This window comes from Dicentrarchus labrax, unplaced genomic scaffold, assembly GCF_905237075.1.
Source record: "Dicentrarchus labrax unplaced genomic scaffold, dlabrax2021, whole genome shotgun sequence".
In the NCBI taxonomy this organism is placed as follows: Eukaryota; Metazoa; Chordata; class Actinopteri; family Moronidae; genus Dicentrarchus; species Dicentrarchus labrax.
The window spans coordinates 20,207,363-20,235,274 of NW_026136712.1; the positions used below are offsets into that span (position 1 = coordinate 20,207,363).

Sequence of the window (27,912 nt, forward strand, 5' to 3'; positions counted from 1 at the left end):
TGGAAGGGAACACCCGTCTGGTATGTCTGTGGGAAAGGGTCATACAGATCGATACAAAGGTCGACCAATCAATGCACTACAGAAGTTAATTTGGCTGGACGACCCTTTCATGTCTGAGAGCTTGGAGATACTCCTCGAGAAAGGTAGACATGAAAGCAACATGGTGTGGAGGAATCTGCTCACATGATGCTAACGTAATGACAGGTTAGGGAAAATGGATGACTGTCAATCACATGGCTCCCAAGTGGAGGATACTGTGCTTCAAGTGCCCAGATGATGTATGCAGAGCGTGTTTCTACTCTCATACACCAACACAGTGTTCTTGAACTACCTGCCTGTCAGAGATGGCATTTTGATTTGCAGATTTGCATCGTGCATGCTTGATTTGACAGCCAGACAGAGCAGCGCTTCACGTTTATAAACCAATCTCTCCATCTATCAAAGGGACAAAGTTTAGTTCTGCACGCTGATCTGACACATGTCAGTGCATAATCACAGCAAACATACTGGCACTCTTGCCTGAAGGTGTCATCAAATCACCGACGCATGACGGGCTTACCAACTACTGAGACACGACAGTGATCAATATTCAGAGCAGATCTTCTAAAACAAGTCCAGTGGAAGGAAAAGTACTGATGTACTGGTCACAGAGTAATTATCAGTATCAAACAAAACTGCCAATATGATCAAATGATTCATATAGGAACAGCCTGTGGCCACACCCTAACAAACACAGGATTTACTCCGATGATTAAATGCGTCTAAAATACTATTACTCTTTGTATGATATTGAGCAAATTAATGCAAACACCCGAATACATGAGTGAGCAACCTAATAAATGCAGATACTTCCATACATGTCACCAGGTTTCAACCCAGTTGGACACCAACGGGACACTTTGGAATGAAGTGTTGGTGCTCTCCATCACCATCATGAAAATTTCCAAATGAGGGAAAATCTTTTGGAAGAATGCTGTTCATCCCTCCAACATGAGGAATCTCTGGCTTTATTTATGGCTGTTCACATTACCTTTTAAATGTGGCCCGTATCAGATTCCAGTGTCACGGCCCTGAAGTGACCCACATGACGAAAGTCGGTGACATAAAAGTAACATTGATTCTGGTATGACTGTTCACACTGAGGTCACACTGCAAGAAATCATACCTCACCTGCATCTTATTTGGACCTCATATGAAAGTGAGCCGAATCAGAATTTAAAAAGATCAGATTCCATGTGATTTGTGCTGTTCACCCTGTCATGAAAAATGCAGAGTCACATACAGTAAGTGCAAAGAAATCAGATTTAGGTCACTTTGGCCTGCAGTCTGAGAAGGAGAGCTGAAGCCGGTCTGGAGGCTCGCGGGGGAACACCTTACTGAGACATTTGCCGTTAAAATCTATTTTTGGCATTTTGCCTTTATTTAAGAGATACAGTAGAGATACAGAGAGAAAAGGTGAAAGGAGAGAGAGAGAGGAGAGGTATTAAATGCAACAAAGGTACCTAACTGGGATCGAACTGGGGACTGTGGTTATATGGTATGTGTCTTAACCACTATTTTTACTTCAATATTATATTCATATAATGCGAAAAAGAAGATTTTGCTAATAGAGGTCTTAACAAGAAATTTCATTCCAATCTTCCAATTAATGAATTCAAGCCCCGGAGAGAAGAGCTGCATGAAATGGTATATAAATACTTTACACTTAAAGTTTTTGGTAACATTTAGCTTGTTTTCTACAAAGGTTGAAAGCACGTATTGTAAGTCAACTTTCAGCCAAACATAAGTATTGATTTCATGATATTTCGACCTCAATTATGCTAAAATAATACAGCATCAACACAAACATGCTGTACATCCTCCTCTTTATCCACACCACCAGATACTTCTAATGTATGAAAACATGAACCAGTGATCTATTCCCATCATATTTACAGTCCATTGACAAGTCAGAGAGGTTAATTCATGACCAGCAAACCAAAACCAACAAACAGATTTGGCCTAATGATAATATAAGGGCAAATCTGCAGCGTGTTTTATAATCATTACTGCCCAAAACTCCCTGAAACATTTCCAATGAAAAATCTGAGATCTACTCATCACATCTAACAACTTTACAAGAGCTGTGTGGGTGAAAACTCAGACAGAGAAAGAGAGAGGAGACATTCACCCTGAGAGATATAAGAGACTAATAATACAAGATTAAATTAGCTCCAATAATACCACTGTGCTTGTATAAAAATTTGGCTTGAGTTTTTCCAGTCTCCAAGGTTATTCATATGCAGAACAAGGGCTGGTGAATTTCAATGAGAACATGACACGGGCCTCATGGTCTTGTTTGAAGGCTCTCATCAGATAATAGTTGTTGATAGCTGGCAATCAGAGGTATTCACAATGACAGATGTTGGAAAATAGGAGCTCTTTCATTATCAACAAATACGGAAAAGGATAGTGCTCATTCGGTTCACTGGTTTAAATTCAAGGCAAAATCAGGGAGAGATTAAAAAAATGATTAATAAAATGAAGAAACGTAAGGAATCAGTGACTGTAGGGGGCTTCTCAATAGCTTTCTCTCTCACGTTTGGCAGTACGAATTTCACAAATTATGAATTTTCAATGGTGACAGAGCAATAATGCAGCAGTAATTTACAGTTTCATAAGATGCCATGAGGTAGTCTCACCTTCTGGAGGAAGAGCACAATTCTCTGGACCATCTCGACTCGCTGCTCCTCCAGGCTGAAGAGGGTGCGTGGTGTGCGGATGAAGACCTTGGTTTTGCCGTAGGCCACGTCATGGTCAAATCCACACCCCTGCAGGAGCCTCTTCACTGCATCCTTGTCTGATGGCAAGTCATGGTTTGGCCACGTAAACTCTGAGATCATCTTGTATCTGGAGGAGGGAGAAAGTATTAGGAACTGCATTAATGTGCAGCCAAAAAAAGACTTCATGTATTAAATTAATCGGTTCAAGAATGTATTCACTGAAATCATACATCAATATAGTGATACTCTTAATACCTTTTATGTAGTTACTTCAAAGTATCACTCCATATCCTCAGATCATGTTATATCTGGAAATACTGTATAGTGCCGTATAGATCTTAATTACTCAGCAAGCATGGGGCTTTGCTCCTGGCAGGGTGCGATGGAAATCATATCATTTAGTACATGAAAAGGGGGATTAATTATCATACAGTGCACCTGCTGCCCGACGCAGGGGGTAAAAGGTCTTTTCGGTGCTATAAATCCACTGAAATATTCCACAGCAAGCATTAAAAAGGCCTTGTATTATTTTTTTTGTATTCTAAAGAAACTTTATGTACGGCTTGAAGGATGGTCAGCAGAGCTGAGAAAGAGCTTGTGCTGCTGTCAGTCAATAAAATTCCTTCCTGTGTTAGTTCCAACAAAAGCAAGGCTCTTTGAATTTGTGTGGGTTGTTCTGACACGGAAAATCACTCCTGAGGAGGAAGAAGGACAGCTTTAAAAAGGACAGCGACAGGCTACCACAGCAAGTGAATATCAATCATGTTTTTTCAAAAAAGGTGATCGTGAAATCACCATGAATTTACAACATTTTCTACATTTTCTCAATGTTTTTTTCAACCTTTTTGCACATCGAAAAGCACAGAATAACCCAAAGTTCATGTAAAAACTGATGAATAAAATCAAGATTATGAGGCTATTCCAAGACAGCAGTGATACTCTCTGTCTTCCAAGATCCAACAGACTGCGTCCCTGTGTCACTTCAGCGCCGACCCACTGGCAGGCAAGGCTGTGATGTAATACCAAGTCCAAATACATCAGCGAGGGGGATTGGAGTGACAGAGTTGGATGACTCGTTAGCATGTTATGCAAAAGACTCATTACCTAATCCTCCGTCCTCCACGACGGGTTCTACGAGGGCAGTGGGCAAATGTGACAGCTGGGGAACGAGGGCAAGGCTACAACAAGTGTGTGTGTACTATTAGGAGTGTTGGTTAGCATAATGTGTTGCGTTATGGTGACTTAGTGACGCCAGCTTGTAGCCAAAAGTATCATTAAAAAACAAGACAAGACCAGCCTGTCAGGGTTAAGCTCTCAACTGACCTGCTGTAGCATGAGTGCAAGTGCAACATGTGAGTGAAACCATTGCTCGTCTCTGAAGTCTAACCCAGATCTATAGTCTCTTTTTGTTACGAGCCAAGACTGAACATTCTTATGAAAGCTCAAGATTATAGACATTTAGGGTTGCTTGTGATTAATTGTTTAGTCTACTGTATGAAATATCACAAAATGGTGTAATATATCTTCTAACATCTTCTTTTGTGCAACCAAGTCCAAAACCCAGAGACATTCAATTTAAAAATGATATAAAACACAGATCAACAGCGTCTTTAACACGAGGTATAACCAGAGAATATTTGCGAGTTCTGCTTAATTAAACAATGACAAGAATTATCCATTCCCAAAATTGTTTCCAGTGTATTTTTCAATCAATTATCGACAAACTGGTTCAACTCTAGAGATACTATCAGCCTATTTTAGTGTTTCACAGATATATTTGTTTCTGTGTGTTAGTCAATAAGTAATATTATAGTTTTTTGTATATGCAGTCTATATGAATATACTGGTGTAATTCTCTCAGTAGTTAATAGTATAGAGTACAAACCAGACAAGCAGAAAACACATCACAAGCAGCATTTCCTTACTACACACCACAGTGCTGAAACCAACTCCCAGAAGATCAGCGGTGGAAGAAGTATTTTAGATTCCTTATTCAAGTAAAAGTAGCAATGCTGCACTGTCAATGTACTCTGTTAGTTTATGAAATAAACTATTAAACTAATAAACTAAACTTGCCTTGAACTTTCATAACTTTGAGTTAAATCTTCTAATCTCAACTGCAGTATAAACTAATGTGTAAACTTCACTGAAATGAATTAACTTCTATTTTTATTTACATAAAATGTCATAACAAGTCCTGTACATATTGTAGTAAAATTTAAGGAAGTTTATTTAAAAGATTATTCATATTAGCCAGAAATATCAGATTTTTATAAAATAAAAATAAATAAATACTGATATTTCTATCAGCCTCAGAAATCCATTATCAGTACTCTGTTTGCAAGCAACTTCATGCTAATTGGGATGTAAACAGACTTGTAATGTCAGGTGTTTGAGCTTCTACAGGTTATGAATAAAACATGAGTTATTAATGCAGTTCATTGACTCGTAGTTGTTTACTACTTTACCAAATTAAAACAGGGTATTTTTCTCAGCAAACTGAAATGTTTTACCACAATGTTTCTCTCTACTAATTATAATCCAGTTGTCTTTTGAACAAGGTCGGAAGGACACAAATATTATGCTTGTAGGAAACTGACAAAATTAGTGGTACTGTTAAAAATCACAAGCTGATGATGATTAAGGGTTTTTTTTTAGTAATGGCTGCTGGAGATGCAACTGATTGGCTACAAGATTAGATTAGCTGCGAGCTGATTAGGTTTACACAACACATATTCACACCCCACAGTCACAGGAGTTGTCATGTAACATCTTTCATGGCTGCCCAATGTGGAGCTTCGGGCGTTCAGCATGTTTGTCCAGAACACTTATGTAAATGTGGAGCATGTGAGGTGAGGGAGGAGGTGTTAATCATTTCTACTCAGCTGGCCTCACGAGCAAACCTTCAAATCATAACCCTAATAAAAATTATTAAAGATGCCTATAATTTGGGCATTTTTCAGTGGATTACAGACTTAATCCACTAAACCAAATGAATCTGCTGCAGGATTGACCACTAACAACATGACTTACTGAAGAACTTTCATTTGAGCTATTTGTGCAATTATGTAGACAGAAAAATTTGGCCCTATTAAGATCTGATTCTGTCCCTATTTATGTGTTTTCTTGTTTTGTATTTTTTTGTTTTACACATTTCACCTTTGACAGATTTTCTATATATTTGTTATTATTGTATTATAGTTTTCAATGATTTCCTATGTTTACACTGTTCAACTATATTTTGATGTACTGTTGGTAGTTTTTGTAATCAGTCACATGGATGTGTGCACTCCAGTTATCTGTGACCATGTCTGTTTGCCCCGTGGATCCTTGTCCTTTGTGCCTAACAATATATGCTTGAATTGTAATTTTCAATGTACTGTGGAGCCACAATGATGAATGGCTTATGTGAATTTTCAAGAAAAATGCCAGACATTCTCTGATTAAAACTTCTGAAATAAAATTATTTGCTGCTTTTCTCTATTGTGTATGACAGTACTGACAGAGTATTTAACTGGTGTGATTAGTTAAATAAATAAAAACATGTAAGGGGAAATTCAACATATAACTTGCTGAAACAAGGTTGAAGACAAGGTGTTTAGAATGATTATTAGGTTGTGTGTACCTCTGTAGGAAGCGAGGGTATGTCTGTCTGTAGGCGAAGCCGGCACGTCGCACTCTGACGTTCTCCAGCAGCCCGAGGTACTCCACCTGATGGCGACAGCGCTCCTGCTCGAAGAGTAGGGGGGACTTGACATCGTTGGGCTTGATGCAGCGAACGTAGTAGGGTTCCTACAGAAGGTAACAATGTGTTAACAACTGCTGAACATCTGTATTCAACTTGTAAGATGGACCAATAATATGTTATTATAATTCACAGTGACACCTGAGGGAGCACATCTTGTATACAGAGTTACTGGTCGGTAACATGGGGGAGAATATTATCTATTTAACTCATAAACAAAAGCCCTGAACTCACTGTAGACCTGTAAGGAGGTCATAAATGAATAAATCCGATGTGACGATGTGTCAAATGTTTATGTGATTTAAGGTATCTTTCCAGTTATTCTAATGGTATAAGTTTTTGTTGAAGAAAAATGGAGCAAACTTGTTAAAACTGTAGAATATTGCTGGAATGATCAGGCAATAAATAGACAAAAACTACAGACAAAAATAAGAAACTATTTTGATAATCAACCTAATTATTTAAAAAACCTTTTAGCTCCAAAACATGTTGTTGAACAGGTTCCAGCTTCTCAACTGCTTTTCTTCCGACCACATACTGATTATTTTGGGCTGACAAATTAAGCAACCTGAACATGTCACTTTGGGTTCTGAGAAATTAATTGATGAATCAAGAAAGCAATCATTAGTTGCAGGCCTACTGGTTAAGTCATATGTTGCTTTCAGTTGACTCATTTCAGTGTCCCTGGGCTGGATCCATTTGAAAAGTTTGACAGTGCAAATTGTGCAACAAATTGTGATTTATGACTTATGAAGACTAGATTATTTTATTTAGCATGTGGTCAGATGTCGTATGTCCCTATTCTGAACTTGTTTACAGTCTGCTGCTATGCAGGACTTTGATTGATTGATCACTCTGTGTTAACAGGATACAATAGAGCAGAAAACAAAACAAGCCTCGAATTTGCACAAGAAACGTACATGGAGCCTGGTTTGAGGGCACAAAAACGTGTGAAGTGATGTGAAGTGTGCATAAACTCTCAGAGTGGGCTGTGCAGTTTCAGAATTTGGGCAGTGAGTAAACCGTGTTTAGCCACCACTACAGCCCTGGATGTAATGCTGCTTCGTTCATCATCAGTCCTGACTGCTCACCTTGCAGGCCAGGTTCTCCACCAATGAGATCATGGAGTTTTTGAAGAGTGTTGCAGCTGTCAGTGGTCTTTTGGTGACCTCCGTGATGCTCAGTTTGCCCTCAGGCCACATCCCCTTCAGTACTGGGTTAGAACTGAACAGACAAACATAAAAGGGAAGATATTACAACACATCCATGAGTATGTGAGTAAAAACAGCTCAACAATCACAGCTCAATTCAGTTTGGCCATCCAACATTCATAAGAGGCTTGTTGCAAGTCCAAACAATATAACAAGCAAGAGCTAGATCATTTATTTCATTATTAGATTTCAATTTGCATTTTAATGTAGGTGCAACTTCAAACAAGAAAAAGGTTTTCATTCGTCATAAGCCTCCATATTAAAACATTTTTGACTGTTATCCAAAAATCCTGCTTTTGACTTGTGTAAAGAGTATAATAAAATACATATTAGACAGGTCAGGAATTATTAGACCTCACATTTATATTCCGCAGAGGAAAAACACCAGAGGATTGGAGGGGAGGAGGAGGATAAGAGCGGGCTGAGAGGAGATTAGTTGTACTTGTCCTGTGCTGTTTTTTTCTAGAGGGGTGTCATGTAATCAAAATGCTGCAAGGAATACAGCAAAGAGTGTGTGGAGGTGATTGAAGTGGTGTGTATTACTCTGTGTGTATGTGTGTGTGTGTGTGTGTGTGTCACCTGTTGTACAGCAGTCTCTTGAAATCCTGGAACAGTGTGTCTTTGTTCTTATCAATAAAACCCACCACTGAGTACCTACGAAGAGAGAGAGGCAGGTAAATGCATGTGTGCGCACGCCCACACACACACTTTTCTTTTTCTTGCACAAACCGTCCTGTAACATCATAACTAAATGATTACTGTGACCTAAATCTGACTCTGAATCATCCTGAAACAAACAACTTACTGCATTAATTGGTGTTTCAGGTAATCTTAATATAGCCTCATGTTAATGCGTGCTGTTAGTGAGGAACCTGCTATAAATAACTGATCTGTTCTACATCATGCTGTGAGATGGTGTAAGTGCCTGGTCTAAGTGGCCCAGGGATCAATCAAGTCTGCCAGTCAGGCCCTGCTCCCTGCCTGAGTCGTCCCCTGGGTGGCAGACACTTAGCCCTCACAAATGGGCTCACACGTCTCCCTAAGAGCACTTTTTGGGGGCTTAGCGTGTGTGATTTATTCATTTGAATGATGTCCAAGTACTTTGGGGATTGAGAAGCGGTGCTGTCATTTTGGGGGGACATCATGCAATGAAGATGTACTTTCTAGTGTACATGCAAGTATGTGTGTGTGTTTTTATAAGTGTCTCAGTTTTGAATGTCAAGTTGCTGCTAATAGTTGGCTGACATTACGAAGAGGTTTTTTTTTTTACGTCATTCTTTTTGTTATTTTAGGCTTTCATTTTGAATTGTATTCAGGCACTGCAAGACATTTTTTTTTACTTTACTTTAAAAATGCCGACAATTAAAAGTTGCAGTCCAGTTCACCGAAATGTTTCAGGTTTGACTGCTGAGAGTGGTGTGTCATTTTATTTTATTCACACAAGCATGGTCATAATGTTTTGGCTACTTTTCCATCCACATGTATGAGTTCCAGCTGTGTTGCTGAAATTTCAGTAAAGTTTTGACTCTCTGATAAAAAAAAACCAAAACGTTGACATCAATACATGAACACAAATAATATAATTCAGACTTCATAGATACAAATTAAAAAAAACTATTTAAAGGTAAATTTATAGTTGTTCTGATACAGATACTGCCTAAAATCCAGGGTGTCGAATATTCAAACACAGACGGCCAAGCAGACAAAGAAACCAGGGTTATGAAAGAGAATATTTGGTCATAATCTAGTCATGAAGTTTGAATGAGCGGTGCTCCCACGTCCCCAAAACCACCATCAAGTTTCATTTAGGAACTCCCATCTGCTCTTGAAGTGGCCAAAAGTACAAGACTGTGGTTTCAGTAGGCAGCTCTGGGGCATGAATATGTAAAAATGTACAAATGTGGGAAAAGAGCATGAATCACTGGTAAAAGCCTTTCCTGAATAAATAAAACTTTAAGATACTTACACCACATCTCCTGCATAGTGCCTGATGCGAAAGTCTCTGTCAAACTCCAAACTCTTGTCAGTCGGTGAGAGCTGCAGAGAGACAGAGAGCAGAGAGTGAGCAAAAAAGGCTTTCATTCAACTTTCCTTCGACATTTATCCATATATTATGTTGTTATGCTAGCGTTATAATGTAAGTATTACCTCCAACGTTTAGTTTGCTATCACTTTAAGTATTCAAATTCTAAATCCCATTATTATTACACTATTAAGTCTCAAGTCCTAATGAGGAAATTGGAAGTCAAGTGCAAGCCCTTCTGGTATCGCCCACTCAGTCTATTATGTATTACATAACTTAAAACTTTACTTTTTTCACCTCTTCAGACTAAACATATAAAAATATCTGCCTTTGCCTCGTGTTTTCTGGCTGCTCTTTGTTCTGAATAAATAATGTCCAACCATGAAAGTAACCAATGCCTTTGACTTAACATAGAGGGATCTTCTAGTAAACAGCAAGAACTTGTTGTGCTGCTCTCAAACCTGTGAGATTTCTCTTCATTGTAACCACGATAAATTATGCAAAGAGTCATCATCGCGGCATTTGAACATTTGTCTTTCAAAGTTATGTTAATAGTGTTGTTTCCATAGTTGAAACCAAGTGCCTCCGACCCATAGAGCTAATAATAAATATTCATTGGCTGCTTTTTACCCTTAGTCTCAAAGCAGTTAAGTCTCATGTCATGGCCTTGTTTCCCAATAATGGGAATGGCATGTTTTTCACAAGTGTGATGACTACTGTAGTTTCTCCTACAACGCTTACAATGGGAGGGGGACGTTGTTATTTGCTGCTACACAAAACCAAACCTTGCCTTGAGTTTAAGTCTCAGGTCAGGCATGCATAAAAAATGTTTAAGGATATAGTCAAATAAACAGCAGGCAGCGGATTCCAATCTCATGTGGCAAATACCACAGCTACCCAGTTACAGAGGTCCCCTAATAAATGTTGGCTATAAATCTGGCTTCAATATGATTTGGAAGTTTGTTTTAACCTCTCTGAAGTTGTAGTTGTGTGGTTTTCCCACATCGGGACTGTTTGGGTAAATTGTCCATCTTGAAAATGTATGCTCAATTGGATTTCAAACAAACCTGTCTGGATTCTTAAGCAGTCCTTTTGTTATTACTCTACACAGGAACGCTTAGAATGATTGGCAAAACTGCTAGAGCTACTGCAATAGCAGATGCAGTGATGTGGAAAACACCAACACTGTCAGGGAGGATAAAGTCTTACAGAAAAGAGGACAGGGAGGAGAGCGAGAGAGACGGACAGAAAGAAATGTGCAAGACATGATAAATAAAATGTTAGAATGGGGGCATCGGAGACATGAAATAAGGACTGAGGAAGAGAGGTTAAAGTAGCGTGACGGCAGTAGGCAAACAAAAAAAGAGGAAAGTAGGAAAGAGTGTGTGATACCGATGCCTGTATGTAGGCCAGTGAGCAGGAGAGCAGGGAAGAAGCATGAATGGGAATGCACAGCAGTGTCCTGTCAGTACAAGTATTACGCTGACATCAGAGATTATAGGAAGACAGCAGTGGAGAGAGGTATCCCGCTCTCTCATAACACTCCCAAAGAGAGGGAGGTAATTAGCATAGAATTGGCCAAGAGTAAAGGGAGCAGCAAGATTAAAGCTACGGATAACAAGACTGATGTCTAAATACAGACACAGAAGACAAGTATAGACAGATACACAATGAATAAACAATAAAAAAGCATGTGGACATCCCTGTGCAGCTTTTAAGGACATTTTAAGAGGAAGCTCTGTCCAACACCTCTACATTTCTTCATTTAACAGCATGTATCTTCTTTAACTTCTGAGCAGTGTCTCCGGCTGTAGCACAGGTTGCCAGATTAGGTCAGTGAGCAAAGGTGTAGGTCTCGGTACACACAGAATGGTATCAAACCTGGCATCCTGGTAGAAACAACACTCAGTGATGCTGCGCACAGCTGTTGTTTTTTAAGGAACTTCCCGTACATACAATGCGTCTAGTTAGCTGGCCGTTTTCCTCCGTTTCTGGTCTTTATGCTAAGCTAGGCTAAAGCGATGGCAGTAGCTCAGTCCATAGTAACTTGCCTTGGCGTTTAAGTCCAGCTTTGACCACAGTACGGAGTGTGAACTGGCAGCTGGGAACAGAAGGCCAACAGCACTACCGATGTGCCTTTGAGCAAGGCACCGAACCCCTAACTGCTCCTGGGGGCACTGCTACTCTGCAACCCATCACTCCACCACCTCTCCACATTTGTTTGATTGTCACATTGTCACATTTGTGATTGTGAAAAAAATTGGGGATTAATAAAGTAGACAGCAGTGTGCTTCCAACTTTTGTCCCTTTGCTGTTTAACTAGACATTTTCCCTGTGCACAAAGCCTGCCCCATAAAGAAATGCTTTTCCAGTTTTGTGTGGAAAAACAGCCTGCACAGAGTCCTGACCTCAACCACATCCAACACCTTTGGGAAGAAGTGGAACGCAGACTGTGAGCCATACCTCGTCACCCAACATCAGTGTGGGACCTCACAAATGCTCTTGTGGCAAATCCTTGCAGCCAGGCTCCAAAATCTTGGTTTTAGAATGAGATGTCCCACAATAACATACGGGTGAAATGTATGGGTGTCCACCTACTTTTGGCCATGTAGTGCACTCAAGAGTTGCATAAAGACTAGACACAGGTGTGGAGGAACAGAAGGAAGGCAAGACAGAAAAACACAGCCAACAAATAAAACTTTTACAGCCACGCTGCCTTCAACCTGGAAGCTATTTCCGTCAGCCGAGCCAATTCGCTCTGTTCCATTACTTTGGGTCTTTGTGAAAATGTTGAATGAGTCACTCAGCGCTCTCAGACGCGCGCACACACACACACACACACACACACACACACACACACGCAGACAACCACACAGACTATGAAAGAAGAAACAGTCCCATATGAGAGAAAATATAGCAAACACAATACAAAACCTCACACAAACAGACAGATTTACATCAGAGAGTTGAATGAATCAGTCAGCCTAGATTCAGGTCCAAAGCCAGAATCAAAACCACACGGGGCCCCAGAGTAAATCTCTGACAGATCCACGCAAAATTCCTCAGTGAAATCACAAAACTATTTACCTCCATGGCACTTCAGAGAATATCACTGGAAGCACTTCAATGCTAAAGCATTTCTGAAGTTTTTATTGCTAAGCGTGACATGCTCGGTGGAAACGGCGGGAAAAAATGCTATTAAAAAGATTATTTAAAGCACACAGTAATCAACTCATTCTGAAAATACCAAGCTGTATAATGCAGTGGCTTCATTTCAATCAGGTCTCCCACTCAACATCTTAATTTCAAGCCTGTGTGGACCCAATTCTGCAACTGTCTCGAGTTAAGCAGACAATCTATTTGGAAATGAAGAATACACACACTTTCAGGGGATAAATATTACTAACAGTTGCAGGATAAACGCACTTGAATGCACACAAACACACAGAACGGAGAGACAAACAGATGCACAGACAGACAGACAGCCTGCATCTGCTGGAAGCCGTACTGCCCCTCATCCATCACAATCAGTCACACCCCAACACACACACGCACACACTAAGCACACACATAACCAGACACACATCTTGGCAGCTTTATTATTAGCACCTCCTCTGTGTTTGGGATTCAGCCTAATGTTAAGACCGAGGGTGTGATGTGTGTGTGTGTGTGTGTGTGTGTGTGTGTGGGAGAGGGAGGGCAAACTAATAGAAACAAGGTCAGAATAATGAGAGGAGGAAGTGGGGAAGGGAGGAACATAAGCATGAGCCAACAGGCGAGAGAGACAGATTTACTGTATATTAAGACTTTCAATTCAGAGGAAACAGTAGGAACAGATTGCGTACTGATACTGATGAAGAATATTTGTATCACAGCGTTTATTCCTCACATATTATAACCTAAAGCATGGACATAATTATTCCAGTGCACACTGGCAGATGTCGTTTTTAGGGCTGAAACAATAAGTCGATTTATATCTGACATTTAATAGACAAATAAATTTAATAATTGTGAATTGTCTGAGAAATGTATTAACCAAAAATGCTGGTAACAGCTTCTCAAATGTCAGGTTTTGTTGGTTTTCTCTGTTTTTAATCTTTTTTAATTAAATATCTCTTGGTTCAGGACTGTTTGATGAACAAAAAAAAAAAAGCCCAAGACATAAATTTGGACATTATTAGAGTTTAATTGATGCTAATTAAAATCTATTAAAAGCTATTTAAAAATAATTATTAGTTGTTTTTTATATTTGCGTTGATGTTAATGTTATGTTGCAAGTATAATATAAGTGTTCTAAAAGAATTTAAAAACTAAAATACATAACATGTAAAAGAGCAAATATATTGGTTTAATGAAATTTGAATTCTAAATGTTGTTAAATGTTGTTATAAGAAATCTGTTCTTGATGGATAGCAGCTCATACAGTTTAGACAGGTAGAATAGAAACTTAATGGTGGCAGGTTAAAACCCTGACACCAGCTGCTAAAATCTCTGTAGACACTTAATAATAACTCTCGGTTGTTCCAGTGGAAATAGTGATGCTAATTCATGAAGTAAAAAAACAATCATTATGCTGAGCTGCTTCAGGCGCATCGCACCTTGAATGTAAAGCAGGGATAGAGCTGAAGAAGAGCTAACTCAGCAACCTTTCCCAGGACTGACAAAGGTTACAGCATTAAATACCAGTAGCAAGTGCCGTAGCATGATGAGTTTTCCCAATTAATCATTTATCTAATCATCTATTAAATGATCAATAGATCAGGTCTGACAATGCTGAGGTTTCCTAAAGCCCAAGGTGATCGTGGTCATCAAGTTGCTTGTTTTGTTTTGAAAAATCCCCCAAAAGTTCAATTTAAAATCACATAAGATAAAGAAAAACTGCAAATTATTACATTTGAGAAGTTGGAACACGTATTTTTGCTTAAAAACAGATCAATAATCAATTATCAAAATAGTTGCAGATGCTTCTGCTGATTAATCAATAAAACATAATGTTTTAAGCTCGACTAGATACATTTGATAGGCTCTGAGTCAACACTTTTTTTTTTTCAGGTGTGAAAAGCTGTGAAGATGCAATAATAATAATTCAACCCACGACTTCACAACATCCTCTCTCATCTGATAATGGTCCGTATTGTAGAATTACTGATAGCCAGATAGCCAGATTAACAGATTAATTAAGGAGATGGAAAGGGGTTTCAGGCACAGTGAGAGACTGAAACTAGGCTAAGGTGACACAAAGAAAAAAATACATAGCTTGAACAGGAAAAGCAGAGACACAGAAAGAAGGGAAATTAGTGTTCAGTGTTAAAATGAAATATAATAAAGACAAAGACAGTGGACAGGGGACAAATAAATTAGAGACAGCTGCAGAGAATAACATGCAGGAAAACTGCGAACAGAGGGAGAACTGAGGTGGGAAGGCGAGAGACAGATAGAGAGAGAAAATAACAAGAACATGGTGGACTGACTGTAGCAGCACCCGGTGTTAATGTGACAGGAAGCGATGAGAAGATGCTTCCACACAGCATCGTCACCTTTAGCTCTTAGGACAGTGATGTGTCTTAAGATTGTGTTTGCAGAGACCTTAAAGCATGCTGACTTTTTCCTGCCTCATATTCATTCTGTTGTGAAATACAGAGCAGTATTCATTCAGGCCACAGGTGGCCTTGAGGTTTAACAAAGTCCCTCAGCAGAGAGGAAATGACCACTTATATGTATCAAAAGCAGCATCTCAACCTGTTTTAAAGCCTATGGGAGTAAGTGGAGCAACATGTTATGACACCATCATCAAAACATCAAATGAGAGAACGGATTGTGGTAAAACACTTTATGTTAGTGTTTCCTTCCCTGGGCAGTCTTGCAACTAATACTTTATTATAGGTGAAGCAGAATACTCACTAATAATTTTGGCCACACCTTGACCTTATTAAAGGGTCGGTTCACCCAAATGTAAGGATGGGGGTTCGATAGAATTTTATTAAATCCAAATCAAGAACTGAATCCATCAGAATCCCTTATTGAATCTTCTTATTAGGCTTAAGTTTCAACATTTGTAAGGCTAAAATAAGGACAATGAAAATGATGAAGTTGAAGCAGCTTAAAATATGATCTGAAGTTTAACTGGGACGAATTTGAATTGAAGTAAAAGAGTCACAGCTTTGCCGTTGAACTACAAAAATACACAGTGGTGATACAAAGTGATGTGTCTTTTCACACATACAATCTTTGTTTGTGCTGCTCACAGTATTGAAAAAGCTGTGTGTGCCCAAAACAGACAGGTATCTGGAAACCTGAGGAGAATCAGTGCGGATAAATCAATATGCAAGAATGTTTTATGTTTGTTTTAAAGGACTGTTGCATCAATGTGATAAAATATCTTTAATTACCAGGTCATATCGATTTATTGGATTTGGAAAAAAAACAAACAAATCTGAAAAAAAAAAATGTATCTTATGAAAATTAACTGAATGAGACACCACTTTCCACAAATCAAATTAATATTGAGATAGATTTTATTCACATTGCCCACCAGTAATGGCTATATACTACTAGGTGTAAAGTATGTGATGGTGAAACTACATCCTTTCAACAATGAATGTGAAAATAATTTTACAATAACGTACAAAGTGAATGTTGAACACTGTCCGGTCATTATATGGTCGTATTTTCCATCATTAGTCCCTGAACTCGGCCTGGCAAACACGTAAGGCTCGACTGTTGTTTGTTTACAACACAAACAGCCTGTGACACTTCAGCCGTCACATCGGTCGGTGGATCAAATTGTTCTCGACTTTTTGTTGCCCACATACATAGATTGTTTTAACACTCCCAGTAAAACTCCCACCACAATCTGACCATCCCAGACTCCTATCCACTTTCCACTTCTCTTTTCTAATCCTGTTTGTCACTTGTGCCCTCCCACTCTCCAGCCTCTGGACTGAACAGCCATCTCAATTTGAGGGCACAAGCCAGACCTCCCACTGAGCAACGTCTGACTGTCTCCAAACCTGTCAAAAACTCACAGTAGGTACCACGGGAGCTAATCCAGGCGGCAGATGAGAAGATGGATTTTGCGTTTCCTGCCCAATGCACTGACTGGCAGCTGTCAGGGTATTAAAACACTGAGTATCGATCTACATCCTCACTCTAGACACACGTATATATGAGTACAACTCACGCAACGTCCATCATAGTGTCTCGGCTACTATATCCACCGTTTCATGCTCTCATAGACATCAATTCGATTTCTCTATGTGCCCTTGCTGCTACTGCTGACCTTGTGCCTCACTGGAGATAATGAACAGAACATATCGTGATTAGCATCACCAAACACATGGCCCATGAAAGCTTTACCACTTAGCGCAGACCCCCGACATGCATTCATACATGTGGCAGCAGGCGGAGGACACACACACACACACACACACACACACACACACACACACACACACACACCACACACAACACATTCCCATCCTATTAGTATGCTGCACCTGTAGTGGCCACGTGCAGAGACACTTGAGAAAAGTAAATATGGAGGCAGATGAGAAAATTGAGAAGGAAGTGAAGACAGCAGAGAGCTACTGAAATAGGGACTGGGAAAGAGAATGAGCTGAAGAAAGTAAGAAGAAAGAGGCAGGAAATGGAATTACTGTGTCAGCAAATGTTTAAGAGCAAAAAAAAAAAAAGAAATCTGGGAAGATGAAAGCAACAGACAGTGAGGCGAGGAGACGGCGAGAAGTGTTGGGAAACATGTCGGAGCTTCAGCTACGTTCTGATAAAAGAATACAGCTGATGTTATGCTATATAATAAAAAGACCAAAGCCAACAATGTGTTAGCCCGTCACTAAGGCAACCATTGATTTAAACCTGCAATAAATTATTTTTTTGACTACTTGTGGGCAGCAGAAACAAACTGTAAACACAACACATACTGTATTATCACCAATAATGCTATTAGAAAACAATGCTGAGTGAGACTGAACTAAAACAGTAAAACAATGAGATAAGCTGCCATAACGGGAACGAGTCAGGTGATAATTTGCAGCTGGGCACTGTAGCTTCTATCAAATGTGACTCAAACAGGACTTAATAGTACATTAATTGGGGACTATTTCCAGCTGAGGGTTATTACGCCTTGAGTGCACCAGTGAGTATTTAAGCAGCAGGATGGTGTATGTGGGTATGTTAACTCAAAATGAACTATAGTGCTCAGGTTCTCAGTAATGAAGGAAAATGTCACCAGGTGCATCAGTGTGGATCATTAATGTGTGTTTAGTTGGTCCAACACTCTGTTGCTAGTAGCAACCACTGGCACAGTTTAACTGACGTTGTGAGATTCACAGTTTTGTCAGATCTGTGGCACACAGTGTATCTGCTGTCCGAATGACACATCTAGGTACTTTCTTTATTAGTTGTCTTTGATATGTAATTGGAGATGTTAACTTCAGATTACTGCTAACCAATCTAGCCACTGGCTGTCACAGGCTAATGTTCTTTACAGACAATACTTTCTTCTTGGAAACTAATTCCATACTTAGTTTATACTGGAGTAAATGCAGCTTTCTTGTAACTTTACGAATACATTTTTACAACACCTTCAGTATAATTCTTGTTTATATATCATATTGATTACAAATCAGAAATAATTCAATTAAATTTGTGGCGTTTTATCTGTAAACTTCCAGAGAAAATCCCAAAAGCCAACTGCTGTCTTCAGCCTTATGTAGGCTGCTGTACAGCTGTGCACCTGCACGCACAGTGAGGCCAGAATAATGTGTTTTTAATAGTTTTTGGACAACAATGGAGCTCAATGGCACAGAGGAAACAGCTACAATTCATTAATAACACAATAAGAAGAAAAAAAAGAATATCACCAGCCACTTTGGTTGTGGTGCAATGACTTAAAAATAGATCAAAAAGCTGTACGAGTCAAGTAAACAGGCACGCCATTTACTGGCAGGAGGTCAACAAGAGTAAAACATTTATGAAATGTGTTAAAGTGTGATGAAAGTGTAGCGTCTAGCAAACGCAACCTGATGGGAAACATCTGGAGACAGCCAAATTTTACTGCACCAACGTACAAGCAAAAAAATAAAAAAGATCACACTGGAGCCTCATGTGCAGCACATCAGATTCAAGCGTTTCCCTTTAGGTAAGACATCTCTGTAAACAAGCCCATGGCTGCCATGCATCAAAAGCGCCTGATTAATTTATAACAAGGCAGAGAAGCCTGGAAGCCAATAAAAAGAATTTCTCATCACCAGACTGCAAAGCAACATGACATATTAAAATGTGAAAGCTCAGTTTAGAAGCCACAACAGAGCGCATCTGTTAGTGATCCTAACTTTGTCTCCTTACTTCCTCTCCCCTTCTGCTTTTGATCTGTTATCAGGTCTTTTCAGGACAGTGGCAACACGTGCCTCTGTATGTATGCTTCTTATACTGTGACAGACATGTGTAAATAAACGTGAGATGTAAATTAACTTGCACAAGCGGTGTCCAGTGAATGAATACACAGCAAGGACGTGTGTGTGTGTGTGTGTGTGTGTGTGTGTGTGTGTGTGTGTGTGTGTGTGTATAGACAAGAGTCGAACATCATTCAGTACTGGAAGGAGAACGTTACTGCAGACACACAGCACACATCCATTTACAGGAACATCGCCTGGAATAGATCTCTGACTCATTTTCTTCCTATGTATCTCTCGTTTTAGTCCCCCCGGTTCTTGGCAGAGAGGCTCTGCTGAACACCACGAAGCAGAAATTGATGGTATTCAATATGTAGATTTAGTTTGTTTTGTGGTGACAGCCGTGACAAGATTCATTCTTGACCTTGGAAACAGCAGTTTGACAAAAGAAATCTCAACTCCACAGTATTTGCTGCTTCTGAAGTTTTCAGCTGCCTCTCCTGTCCTTCCTCGGCGGAGTTGCTCGGCAACTGACATGGCCTTTTTTCGTGGAGCACTTTGCTTTATAAAGTTGCTTCAAGCCATTTTATAAGAAATACCATTTCTACGAGACCTTTTCCTTTTCATTAAAACCTTATGTGATCATAACAACTTTAGAAAAATGAGATGTTTCTTCCACAGTGATGTTTTAGTTGCTACCACTGGGGGCAGCAAAGTTGGGAATTTTTTAATTCTATCTTTAAAGGTCTAGTGTGCAACATTTAGGAGGATCTATTGTCAGAAATGGAATATAATATTCATAGTTATGTTTTCATTAGTGTCCAATCAGTTGAATAGGAATTGTTGTGTTTATGTTACTTTAAGATGAGCCGTACTTAACTACAGGAGACCGTGTCCCTCCAGGAAGCTGCCACCTTGAACCACCATGTTTCCACAGTAGCCCAGATGAGACAAACCAAACTACTACAATTCTACTGTATTAGTGCTCTTAAAAATATATATAGGACATAATATTTTGGGAAATCATAATAAAGCATTTTTAAAACAAACTTCTACTTTCATACTCACTTAAGGGTCATTGTAACTGGTGTTAATAATAAGAATGTAAAACGTGATAGTTTCGCATAAGGTTATCGTACAGTGTAGATCTGATAATGTTGCAACCCCAGAGTTTAACTATCCACACTTCTATATGAGTTGGCTGCTTCTGGCTCTGAAACTGAAAAAAATTTGTATAGTTGAGTTTTTGGCCACTTTGGTGGAACAGAACAAGCTGTAAATACAACCAGAATAGGTGTTGTGGGGAATGTCCACCACAAAACTAAACTCTAGTGTTTTTTTATCCACACCAACTCCTGAGAAAAGCTTTTTCATCTTTTTAGCTGCTAAATGTTACGCTGTTTGTTGTTCGCTCTTTGTTGCTAACACTGTCTGTGTGCCATTTGGTGCTGGGCAGATCGTGTGCAGTGGGTTTATTGGAGCTGTCTGCAGCTGCTGCTGGAAATTAAGTTGATCAGAGCAAAGTTTGTGGACCAGAAAAATCACGAGGGGAGCTGCAGATGTGGGTCGTAATTCTTTGGTTCTGTCACTAAAAGACACCAATTTTACATGATACAGTAATTTGATCCATTGTTAATATAAGAAATATACTAAAAATACACCACAAATACAGGTGCTACATCTGTCCTCACTGACTGTATATTGCTCTGGTTTTTATTCTCCCTTTCTCCGTGCCTCAACTCTTTTCTCTCCCTTGATGTGCATATCTCACTTCCTCTCACATTTAATTCCCAGTCTCTCCCTGTGCACCTCTCCTTCTCTCTCCCCCTTCATCTTTTTTTTCCACCTTCACACTTTTATCCTGGCAGACAGACTTGTGGAGATGTGAGCTACGAGGCTAGAGAGCAACGGTGGGTGTTTAAAGTCTGCAGAGCTCATGTACACTTTGTACCCTCACAGCCTTGAAATTTTCAAAACTTTCCCAAGAGCTAATTTGCATCATGAGTGTGGGTTAGGATGTCTATTTTGGGTCACACTAATATACAGAGAGAGTATTCCTTTCTTTTTTTCTATGGCTGAAAGCAATTCAGCAATCTCATGGCTCTTCTCCACTATTGAAATTAAAGAATCCCTCACAAAAGCAATTGGAAAGTGATAAAAAAGATTATAAAATGCACTTTAAAGATATAAACCGGAGAGGAGCAATATGGATCCAAATAGTATACCGACACCAGTGATATATATATATAAAGTAAATCATTGCCCACATCACACACTGGAAATTAGATTCTTCACAATTTCATATTTCAATTTCAAAGTGCAAACAACAACCAGTCTCGGATTCAGTCAATAACAGGTGCATTCAATCTCTACTATAAGGATACCTTAGGGAGCTGGGTGAAAAAGACTGCAAATATTACTATGACCACTGAGTGATGCTAAGAACAAAATGTCTATTTACACATGGCAGTCACATGGCTCATAATAAGAGAGTGAATCACCCTCAAAATGATTCACGCTAATATCAATCAAGACACAAAAAAACATCTCTCAATAGTCCACAGACAATAATTAATCACCATAAACCACAAAAAAGGAGCTCATTCATGTACTGGACAATTAAAGGTTTCATTCAACCAATGTGGCTCTATTGTGTTCATTGTATGAAACCACTAGGCTGCCTCCGAGGATGGGAGTTCTGGGGAAGGAAACAGAATCATAAGCATGAATATTAACTTCTAAATGCGCTTTGTAACTATAGCATTGTTTCTCTGAGTATCGTTTCATGACTTTAAAAATGGTAAAACTAATGAAAAAAACTCCAATTACAGTATTTTACTTTAAGGCTAAACAATACCATGAATCATTCTATTGTACAACTGGCCCTATTTAGCATTTATAAGCTCTATAAATTCATATATCACATATAATGATGTTCTAATCCCATATAAGTGTTTATTAATGTATTTGTCAACTCCTCCTGTGGGCTCCCATCAGTGGATGCTGCTGTATAAACACATAATAAATAAGGAAAAAATAACAAACAATAGAGTAAAAAACAGTTGTAATAATATGGAACACATCTTCATAGGAGAAGTTAGAATTGTTGACAAATACTGTGCATTCATAAACACTTAAATTGAGTGTTAAGTGTGCCTGTAAACACTAAATGGTTGGAGGGGGATTTATTTGCCCCAGTAGATTTGCCTACAGATTTATTTCAATGACAACAAGATCAAAAGTTATATGGAAGCCACAATGCACTCTGGCAAAATGAATGACTGTTAATCTAAATGGTAATACACTATTCCCCCAAATAATGCCCTGGAGATCTACTAAAGCCCCCAACAATTCACACTACTTCTTGACAAAAAGTCCATTATGTTAATGTTGCCTGGCAACAGGACTCCATACAGTACAGGAAAGAAAAAAAAAAAAAAAGATTTCTGGCTAATATTGATTTATACCAATATTGGTTCCAGGAAGTAACAGCTGGATCACTTTAAGTTTCAACCGTTCATTTCTCGTGTCTTTGAAACTGCCAGAGGAGCGGGCCAGAGAGCAGCAGAGGGGCGACAGCAGGGAGCAACATCGACTCCAACATGATAGGAGTAAAGGCAAGCTTTTCGAATCAATACAGCCTGCAGCACAGCACAATCTTTACCCCATCTTGACTCAACCTTGCTTTATTCACCGTTTCTCTGTCATTTTGCACTTTACTCACTGTAAAGAGTAACACTGCAGGATTCAGTCCCCACTGCGTTGGCTCAATACTCTTTACATCATATAGCTGCCTTTGAATACCCCTCTTTTCCAATATGATTCACTTTGTAGTTGCTTTAAGTATTTGTATCAGTGCACTGGCCAGAAAGGTACAGAATACTGGGCCCGGTTGCCTAAGCTACCTAACGTTTCTGACTTAAGTTTTAAGTTTGTTCCTCATGCAAAATATTTCCCTAAGCTGTGGGGTTCACTTAGGAGCGTTGCATAAAGCCTCTTAGGTTGTCTCCAATTTAAGTGTTTAGAAAAGGGATCTAAAACAAAATACAATATAATCTGGCCCGCAAGATTCGGTCCTTTATTTGTTGTTGTGGCTGTGAACAACAAAGATGATATAACAATGGTGATATAAAAATGTTGAGAAACTTCTGTGTTAAATGATGTTAGTAATGGAAATATGTTCAAAATATTGCACTTTCTTGTAGATGACACAACCAGCAGCGGCAACAAGACAGTTTGAGTGTGAGACCCTCAGTTTGGACTAAGGCATTTACGAATATGGAAAGCACAACACACATAATCCAAAGTAAATGTAACCCAGCCACAACAAAAACGAACGTTGAAACGTACCATAGACGCAGTTCTGAAGAAATATAAAAATATTACTGTGACAGCAAGAAAGGAGATAACAAAATAAGACAACAATAAAACAATATAGCTAATATTAAGTTGAGTTGTAAATGTTTGGCTAGCTAGCTGCAAAGTTGCTAGTGCAAACTGAGGGTCAAATCTAGATTTTGCTCATAGTGTCCAGTGGGGTTTTCCCTGTCAGCTGTCTTATGTTATTTCCCTTTAAAAGGACTGCTATAGGTCCCTTATATTTATATATTTATAAACCTTCTAGCAATGCTTAAGGGAACACTTAGCTAAGGGCAAAAACTTCGAGATCAAAGGGTTTCCCCTACAACGTCCTAAGGAAATCCTTATGGTGATTTTATGCAGCTAATTTCTTTCTAAGGCATCCTGAGCTGAGAATTCAAGGGCAACCTCTGAACCTCTGAGAGTGTTTTTATGCAACCGGGGTCTGTTTACCTACGACTTGTCATCATTCATTTTCACTGCATCACCATCTAACTCCCTCTCTTCCACCCAGTTCTCTATATCTCCCTCATACATTTGTAAATACATCCCCTACACCTCCCTCTCTCTCCAGCACCCATTCTAACACGGCAAAGCACCAGCTCCATACACTCCCATTGGCTGGCAGTGACATCACTTGTGCAATGTGTCGAGTCAGACTCCTTCTCGCTCTCTCTGAATGCTGATGCCCCCTTGTGTCCGTAATGGAAACTGCAGTTATCGTTTAAAAACACTGCTGTGGTTTCCAGTCTACTAATTAACCGTTACAAACACTCTTTTTACGTGTTCAACACCTGCAGAGAAACGGAAATACGCTGACCCCAGATCTGTCATGATGAGTGACTTTCACCTTCTTCTAAGCCATCTGATCCCACACAGAAACCGAGGATGTTAGCAAAGTAAATTGGCTTATGTTGAGTCTGGCTGCACAGACCATTAGAGTGAATTAGACTGTAAGCCTTCCTGATTATCAAAACTAACAGGATCATGTTCAATCTCTTCTCTCTGCCTCTAATGGTTACTTACTGCACGGTGTAATCTGCCCTCTGCTGTTCTCAGGTTACAACAGCATCATTCTGCATCACTACAATCTGATACACTGCTTGATGTTTACATTAAGGTTGTTTGTTCATGTTATTGTTTTGTATGTTTAATTATATATTAAAAAATCTTTAGAAACTGTCATGCACTGTAAAATCCCCCAACAATTACTATGACTGTAAAAGATAAATTCAGCATAGGGCATAGGGATAAATAATTAAAATTAGATTAATAGATTAATATGCAGATTTTTTTTCAGTTCATTGATTCATTTGTTTGTTTTGTTTTTTCCAAGCAACTGTTCAAAACCCCAAAAGTATTCAGTTCACTATATTAAGACAAGGACAAGCAGCAAATTCTTACATTTGAGAATCAAGGACCATAAAAATGATTTGGCATTTCTGCTTTAGAAATTAAGAAATGATTTTATGTAATTAACAAAAGTGTGCTTGTAGTGACTGTGAAAGGAAACATGAGGGTGAGTATGATGTGTGACACAGATCACAGACCAGATTCAAAGAATGGAATCTGGTCATTGAAAGAAAGGAAGCATTTGGAATTTTGACCTTGGAAACAGCTAAAGTCCTGCACTGGAAACGTAAAAGTCAAAATAATAATAAGTCAGATCTGCATTTAGTGTTTCCTACCTTGCGGCTGGTGTAGTGGGCGTGTTTGGCCAGCTTGCCATTGAGTCCTTGGAGGAAAACCTCATCCGTGACTTTGCCCACATTCATACAGGCTTCGTCCAGCACAGAGAAGATGCCTTTATGCTGCTGCTCCACCAGATCCACAATGATCTGGTTATTGAAGTAATCGATCTAACAACAAAAGGACACAGAGCATCAAAGCTACTGAATTTTGCTCTGTACTATTTGAAAAGATCAGGAGACATCCAACTTCCACTGAATAATAAATAACTCAAAAGAATATCCTCCATACATGTTTCCAGGGGATGCCTTCCCGTTGATACTCTTCCTGTTCCTGCTTCAGCACCAGCTGGATGAAGAGCTGCTGCAGCTTTTCATTACAGTAGTTGATGCAGAACTGTTCAAAGCTACGGCACATGAAACAGAGGAGATTGAATGTTATCTAATGTGTTACGGATTCGACAACATGCGTTAATATTTCTATACAGATAGATTGTGGTCCTTGTGTTACAACCACTAAAATCATGTTAAAATGGTCAATATGGGAATAAAAGTAAATTATTATGTATATATGATGTTTTGTATTGGTGGAATATTCTGTCTCATTCAAACCTGTTGTTCTGGAAAATCTCAAAACCATAGATGTCCAGCACGCCGATGACTGTGTTCTTCCCGTGGACCCTGGCATCGTAGTTTTTCACCTCAATGATGTCATTGATGCGTCCCACAATCCAGCAGAACAGACGCTCATACATGGCCTGAGGACGACAAAATGTTAGACGTAACAAGTGTGTAGTAGTTGACTAGTTGGCTGCTGGCTGGTGAGCAAGTGCCTTGCTCAGGGGCACAGAGTAGTCTAGGACAATTAACAGTTACAGATGGGTCCGCTGCAAGGGAAATATCACGATATCAGTGAGTCAGACTTCAGTTTGCAGCACACAGCGCTGGTCTTCAATCTGCCTACATACATTGTTTCCTCCACAGCCTCCAGCCTCTGTCTGGGGTCATAACATTGTGACTCATGCGTGTGTGAATCAGTGTGAATCGCAGTAAAAAATATCGCCAAGTACTTCAGCGAAATGTCACAACCCTCCAGGCATCGGCAGGCCAGTGATGTTGTATTTTTTTCTTTTTTGTGCAGCCCACAACAGATAAAGTGCCTGACAGACGACCAACAACATGTAATTATCCATCAACCCAACAATAACCTTGGCTAGAGCGTCCCGCCCGTAGCTGGCCTCTTGCGTCGTATGCTGTTTTTCGATGACGTCTCGACCCGTGGCCACAGTGCGGTAGAGCAGGGCCTTCTCCACGTTTTCTTCTTTGGTGGACAGCAGCTCCCTGATCACGGACACCAGCTTTGTGTTCTCTATCAAGGTCACATCACCATCCACCCCGAATGTCAGGTTGCCCTAGAAGAGAGGCCAGAGAGGATGGATTAATGCTTCGATCTCTGCATTTGAGTGCAACTACCTGGCAGGAGAATTAACCCAACATACATGTTTTGATGGTGGAGCCTGAATGACCCTCAGATTGCACAAAAGTACGTCCACAAACTGAGAAGTTTCAAAAAGTAATGGGACCGCTTTTTGATTCACTTTTTGTATTGCTTCATCTTCTAAATGTTTATCTTTGGTTGTTCTAAATATGTGTATTCGTCACTGGCCTTTGGACATCTTGTACCTTAAGATAATATCTGTTTATGTGTCAAACTTGAGATATAACATGTTAACTGGAAAATAGGTCGACATTTTTTAACTCAGGACAGAGCCAGACTAGCTGTCTCCTCCTGTTATCTGTCTTTATGCTAAGCTAAGCTATTCGCCTGCTAGCTCTAGCTCGACAGTATGACATGGGAGTGGTATTGATCTTATCAAACTCTTGGAGACAGCGAATTAACATATTTCTGACTGAATGTTTACTTGGGCTTAAATTGAGCACTTCCTAAGAAATTGTCAAGAAATTACGGATCCTGTAAAATAAACCATTACCAACACTGTTTGTTAGATTAATTGTGAGCTGCTTTTGCATTGGACCAGCATACAGTGGTAATAAGAAACAAAAAATAAACAAACAGGTGCATTTTCAAATCCTCTGACTCACTATCTAGGCATTGACACTAGTCCACTTCTCCAATATGGCACTCATTTGTCTAAAATCCATACACAGAACTCCCACATTGGGACACAGCTGGCGTTAGACATTAGCAGGGGATTTGATATCATGGAGCGTTACCAGATGTAGGATGGTGGCCAGAATCTTGTAAACAGTCTGAATCTCATCCCCCGTGAAACCGATCACTTTCATGGCATCAGCAACAGCTTTGAAATCAGCCCCATCATTGATGCCAGACTGGATAGAAGAGAGAGAGAGAGAGCGAGAGAGAGAGCGAGAGCGAGAGCGAGAGAGAGAGAGAGAGAGAAGAAATGAGAAGGATGACAACAAATTACTGAAAGGGGATAATGTTAAAGTCAGCTTTTTAAACATTTTCCTGCTGAAGCAAATCTATATTTTAATAGACTCCATTTTTCGTGCATGTTTTTTTCCTGGAGCAACAAGCCTTTTCCTTTCTCCCCCAATTAATCTAGCCGGGATATCAAATATCCACAGTTAATTAAATTACAAACCGGTGCTGAACTGTGAGGTCTCGTTATATAAAAATAGGAGACGCTGAGGCACACAGTGTACAAACCGCCACCTCAGCTGTTTGGTTG

At 39.5% G+C, this 27,912-nt stretch overlaps 1 protein-coding gene across 1 annotated transcript in view; it reads right to left on the minus strand.

Annotated features, from left to right (window-relative positions):
- The window catches only part of myo1d (myosin 1D), a 102,920-nt gene that overhangs the window by 50,366 nt on the left and 24,642 nt on the right, over positions 1–27,912 (minus strand). Inside the window, exons 7-16 of the mRNA XM_051417097.1 lie at positions 27,434–27,550; positions 26,407–26,610; positions 25,811–25,956; positions 25,491–25,605; positions 25,199–25,369; positions 9,685–9,755; positions 8,298–8,372; positions 7,599–7,731; positions 6,388–6,554; positions 2,682–2,889 (exon numbers count right to left, since the gene is read on the minus strand). Of these exons, the coding sequence (XP_051273057.1) occupies positions 2,682–2,889; positions 6,388–6,554; positions 7,599–7,731; positions 8,298–8,372; positions 9,685–9,755; positions 25,199–25,369; positions 25,491–25,605; positions 25,811–25,956; positions 26,407–26,610; positions 27,434–27,550 (1,407 nt within the window). The remainder of the gene's footprint in view (positions 1–2,681; positions 2,890–6,387; positions 6,555–7,598; positions 7,732–8,297; positions 8,373–9,684; positions 9,756–25,198; positions 25,370–25,490; positions 25,606–25,810; positions 25,957–26,406; positions 26,611–27,433; positions 27,551–27,912) is intronic.